We start from the raw sequence: 6,000 nt of genomic DNA on the forward strand, positions 1-6,000 counted from the left end.
TTTCAGAGGGAATGTTTCAGAGGGAGTATTTCAGATGGAATATTCAGGACGTTAATGGAAGTTTATCCCTACCGGTCCGGAAATTTGAGGGACCTGGTCGGGCAACACGTAGCGCCCGTAAATATAGTCCCCAAAACTAGACTTTCCTTGGAATCTGTCGAATTCCACTATATTTGCCTTCGGTTTCTGGGGCTATTGCCAATGGATAAGGCACGAGACACAGTCATGTAGAGGGCTCATGCCAACTCGATCGATTGACTGAGTCCGCTAGGCGAGATAGCGGGATTCAGCTCATCTTGAACAAGGCGACTAGTAGTGCGGCTAGACGGCAACGTATCCGCGGCATCGCAACATCTTAGCCCTACATTCATCCCGACAGTCCCCAATCACTAATTGACTACCAGAAAGAGAACAATCAAGTGTCACAGTCTAGAGGCCAGCTTTGGTATGTCGCAGCCTATTAGCGTTTAGAAAGCGGCGTCTTTGTCACCAGTGGCACTTGATTGGCCGAACACAGCGCTGGGTCCCGCAAAGCAAGGGCCATTATCAGCCCCAGAGATGTGCTACAGAGGGCTAGCGGTTCATTTCACCCACAGGGCCGCTTCGTGCTGTAGCTTCGTTTAGTCCTACCTTGTTCCGGCTCTCCACCGCAAGCACCAGAATGAAGGTGCCTCGTCTCGCCGGCTCACTTCAGCGGCGGGATGAATCTTGTTGTGAAAGGCTCAGTGCCGTCGTGGACCTGCACCATCCTCCATCCACTCCATGTTGTGTATATCCCAGTGCGGCACGAGCAGCTGTCACCTTCAGCAGGCTCGGACGTCAGCATGTACGTGTCACATGGCCAACACGAGTCTTAAGGAAGATTCCAGCCCCGCTCGTAGTCAAAGATGCCATACCTGATTTCGTTGTCGCGTCAGGCGGTCGAAATAGGCAGAAGGCGCAGGCTAGCCGACCACTAAAATACTAGCAATGACTAAGTGGCTAGATGTCTACAAGTGTCCTCAGTCGCCTCGTCGGAACTCAGACGGCGACCAGTGTCGAACTTCTTCTTCTTGTTAGCAAGCATCTGAGTCAACAGGATCCGGTGCACTCTTGCCAGCCAACAACGCCTCTGGTCTAGTCCCACGCCTTTCTTGCAATCTGGCAACCCTTTGATTCTCCATCAAGATTGCTTCGGTTCATCAAGCCGGTATCCCAAGATATACTTCTTGACTTACAGTGAGCTACAATTATCTCGAACTGGGGAAACCCTGACCTTACCAGATCTGCTCCTACCACGCCCAAGTATATGGAAGTGAGATAAAGCAGCGGCTGAAATCCTAAATCACCACGGATGGAGACACCTCTCCAACATCAACCAACTGGGCAAGTGGGCTGTTATCCTCCAGGACAAGTTGGTCCTGCGAGTGAGCACCGAGTCGGTGATCCGATTGAGGATAGATGTTGTCCATCAGATGAAGTTGCGAAAGACAGCGACAGAACCTCACGATATTTGCCGCCTGGCCCATTTCACTCGCATGGATCTCCAGCTTTCCAACCCATGTATTGTTTGACCTATTCCGCTTGCCATGCAGATGACATGGTGTCATTGATTGCCTTCATGTTGATGGCACGGATGCAATATAACAGCACTCTGAGGTTGACTTCATGTACCGCAACCAGGTTCCATTCACGAACAACTCCGAGCATTTCTGTGATCGACTATCTGCAGCGCCTAGCAGTTCATGCCAGACTGAGCAACTCAGTCCTGTTGGGTATGGTTTGTTACATCGACAGAATATGCACTTTATGCCCCGAATTTGCTATCACTGGCTTAACGGCCCACCGGCTGCTTGTGACTACTGCAGTCATTGCTAGTAAGGTGCTCAGTGACTACTTGCCGTCCCACAAGACTTATGCAAGGATTGGAGGAGTCACGACGAAGGAGCTTGCCATACTAGAACAGTACTATCTGAAGAAGGTGGATTGGCGGGTCTCTCTTAACGCCGCACATCTTTGTCACTGCTACATGTTGCTTGTGGAAGGAAAGTACACATTGGGAAACGAGGTGAATTGAACCTCGAGGGCGAGGTTTTTCACATTCACACCAGGGGTTTTGATGCTGACGAGAAGGCTGTACTGTCTCGCCGCCAGCGCGCCGCAGAAGGTTGGAGGGATGTCATTAGGCACATTGTTGTTGAAAGAAATCTCATGCTCCCACTTGACAGGGGCCCCGTGATCGTCTCGTAATACGTCGATTTGGCGTCCAATTGGTGACCGGACAGTGGCTGCTCTACCTGCTGAAGGTGTACTATCGTTCTTCATCCGTTGCCACGAATGCAAGGTCCCATTGACTCTTTAAAACCCGATCGTTGAGTCAGACTCGGGCCGTCCGCCATAAGTACACTTTGTGAAGCAGCTTCGGGAATGAATGAATAGAATAGTATGCCTTTGCTGGAGTCCCGGAATGATCTCGAAGCGGATCGTACGCAAAAGCATGGCGACAGCTCGACTTTCAACATTTCTCATCCATGTTGTCACACCAACCCGAACAATGATTTCCGCATTTGATAATTAGCCACCCTCAGCTATAAGTATAGAAGTAGACTAGTTACCCGCTAAGAGTCATAGTATACGTTTGAAAGATCAGATCGAAGGGTATAATAGTCTAGATTTGTTTAATCACAAAATCATCCAATTCTCTGGTGTTATATGGAGGGGAGATCTTACCGCCAGCGTTAAATCGGATCTCCCATTGAAGACGTAAGGTAATCGGCCCGTTGACGGTAGGCGTTTCGACGAGAAATGCTACAACTCAATTAGCAGTTGAGCATAGGTGATAGTGTTCTGGTCGTCCGTCAGGCTAGCGCCGTGACAGAAGGTTAGAGGCACGGACAGGCAATGTCTGGCATTGCTTTCACTTTGAGGTATTGCCCACGTGGAGATGACGAATCGGGCATGATTGGAATAGAAGTAGAGCCCCAGGGTCTTCGTGTCTAGACGCTGAAAACTCATTTAGCTCGAGTGATTGGGTTAGAAATTGCACGAAAGCCGTCAGCCACTGCGGCCTCTTCTCTCACTCCACTCACTTTAAACCTCGTTCTGAAGGTTGCATTTCTTCTCTGGTCATGTACGTCAATGCCCGATCATGGTTACGATACTTCCCTAGTGGGATTCCCTCGATTCAGTGACGGTCTCCTGAGGAGGCTGTGGAATACGTACCTTCAGAGCCGGTTTGGCACTGCAGGGTAATGAGGGGCAGCCTGCTTATAATCTTCACCCTCCACTGAGCTCCTGTAGAGGCCTCCAGGAATGGAAGGTTGTAGATAACTCAGAGAGGCCAACGACCGATACATTTGGTTTTTCCGCCACGATAGTCACCCTGGGTCCTGTAACGCCGATCAGTGGGACTGTGAAAAGCGTCTGTGGTGTCATCTGGCACAAGAAAAGCGAACTAGTTTCGTGCGCATATAGTTGCAGTTGAGGCTGGATACTGATGGCTGCCAAGTCGGCAGTATTCTTGGTACGTAAGGCGGAATGCTAACTGCTTGAGGGCAATAGGTGAGAGGTCTTGCGCGAGTGGGTAAGGAACTATCACATTTGCTGTAAGACGGGGCCAGGAAGGCTAGGCTAGAAACGAGGTGGCAGCAGTGGCAGATATCCTTCCCCAAAAACCGGCAATATCAAGTGAATGCGTGTGGCTTTTGCGTCCGACTGTCACAGTCCGTTTCGTCTGCGCCCGACGATGTCGGCGGAGAGTTTTTCTGGTTCCCAAAAATCTTCCATCAGGACGAGTCTGACCTGCTCTCCAATAAATCTACGTTTATGGTCAAGACCCATAGCCAGCGTGTGCCTATTACGTGGTAAAATGACCACAGTATATGGCTGCTGGCGGTTGACATCCGTTGCGGGTCAAGGTTGGGCTGGAAGCGGCTCCCTATTGGCTTTCTCTGTCAACGCTTAAGCCAAGATCCGGGAATGCGACAGCGCTGAAAGTACTACTGAAGACTATACTATGCTTGACGAAAGTTCTGCTTGATCGCTTTCCACACTGGGATGCTCGGGCATGCGGAGCACGAACGCTGGAAAAACACAGCTATACGATGCGCAACCAAGGTCGTGCTCCGTTTACCGAGGGGAACCCAGTGGCGCCGCTAATTCCGGGAGCTGAATGTTTGTGCCCGTCTACAACACAAAATTCTGCTACGGGAAGTGCAAGCTCGAGGACAGTGGTGCCTCGTATCATTACTACAACAGAAGGTGACCAAACGCACCGCTATGGCTGTGTAAACTGAGTCGCTAACCCGCAGCATGTGACCTGATCCAAACCGTATGACCAAACAAAATTACTCGTGGGACTTAGCTAAAAGTCACTGACTCCTTGTACGGCCTAGAGAGCTGGAGATCGAGATCGTTCCTTATCCATGAGTTCAAATATCGAGAGATTCATAACTCTGCAGGAACGCCTTTCGCCACAGCCTAGCTCGTGCCAAACATCTTCGGGAGCATCTTGACCTCGTAAATTTGCCAGAATGTTCGCAGCTTCTTCGCACGACGTCTCACCGACACATGGGCCAGCACCTTCATCCAATACAGCACAGCAACTCGGGATCAGGTGACTAGCGGATGAAGGAACACAGAGTTGGGCTCCAGGTCTGCTACCATGGGCCGTATCATCCTTGGGTGATACGTTTCCAGGCGCACTCGCAGATCTTCGGTGGAGTAGAAGAGGGTATGGCTCGACATGCTCCAACTCTATCGTGCTGACAACAGACTCAGATGGCAATTCGATAGATTGTGGGAGCATTCGAGGTTCGGGCGCATTCTCTTCGCTTGCATGCGCGGACCTTGCAGCAACAGGATCGCATTCACTTGTCGTCGCAACGACATCTGTGGTTTCAGCATCGGGTTCGAGGCTCGGTAATAGAGCATTAGCACCTAGCCATATATACTCGACGTGCGTCTGTCGTGAAAACCTCGGTGTGCACGCATCTGGATGACAGGCAGTTTCTTGGAGGTATTTGTCGATGTGGTATCTGCTGACCCCAAACTGAGTTTCCAGCAGCCATTTCAGAAGGCAATTCTCACAGTGGACGTGCTGGGCCGCAATTTGAATCTCCTTTGTTGCGGAAATTCCGTCGGTTTCGAGCTTCCTGACACGTTGCTCGAGTTCTTTAATGTAGGATCGACGTCGCGCGCGGAAGTTGCGCTGGTTAACACGATTTCAATCGGTTAATCGTCGCTGCGGCATATCCTAGTTGCATTTTAGCAGGGCTTTTCAAGGGCAAATGCAGGAGATTGAAGTCTGCATACAGCATTAGCCATTTCATCCGTCTCCGGAGCTGATGGTTGAGCAAATATAGCCGCGTACTTCTTCCCCAGGTGCTTTTCTGAACTGGCGGCTACACAGTAAGAGGAACGAGAAGTGCAGTCAGCGCCTTGTGGCGCGCTTACGTCAAGTGCGGGCCCCTGCAATGACATTTGTTGGTAGCAGTGTCCAATCATCGATGGGGAGTGACTAAGTACATATCCAGGGCAAACATCCTCCCGACTGATGGTCTCGGGCCGTATAGATACAGAAACCCGCTCGTGAGCCGACCGCCGATTTGGTTTTCTCTTTCCATCCCTCGTGTTATAAGATTGGGAAGTGATAACACGTTCGCGCGTGTTTCGTACGACGCATTTTTTAAGACTATTAGCCTTGATACCAGTTCTAGCCCCAAGTGTCAAAGTTCCTTGTTGGGCGTTAGTTTGGCGAGCCCTTTCAGGCTCCGACGTTATACAATGCCCGCTGCTACAGTAGCTCATCATGTTCTGACCTGTACCTCAGCGCAGGAGGCTCCAATAACTCAGAATCCCGAAAAGTTGTCGAACGGGGATCTTAACAATACGGCGTCTATGGTGCGGTGATAAGACCACAGCGACATGCTCAATCTGCGTAACGAGCACTTTCTATACCGCCATCAGTTGACGACCCAGCCCTTCGATCCAGATATCGACCATTCCTTCTCCCCAACAACA

General features: G+C 50.6%; 1 protein-coding gene across 1 annotated transcript; it reads right to left on the reverse strand.

Moving 5' to 3' along the window:
- Positions 1–4,369: 4,369 nt before the first annotated feature.
- On the reverse strand, positions 4,370–5,460 carry PV06_06472 (uncharacterized protein; the record flags this gene model as incomplete). The annotated part of the gene is made up of 2 exons (XM_016407595.1): positions 4,370–5,188; positions 5,293–5,460. The coding sequence occupies 2 exons, from the start codon at positions 5,458–5,460 to the stop codon at positions 4,370–4,372; spliced, it is 987 nt and encodes a 328-aa protein (XP_016263199.1).
- Positions 5,461–6,000: the final 540 nt, after the last annotated feature.

Source organism: Exophiala oligosperma (assembly GCF_000835515.1).
Source record: "Exophiala oligosperma strain CBS 72588 unplaced genomic scaffold supercont1.5, whole genome shotgun sequence".
Lineage (NCBI taxonomy): Eukaryota > Fungi > Ascomycota > Eurotiomycetes > Chaetothyriales > Herpotrichiellaceae > Exophiala > Exophiala oligosperma.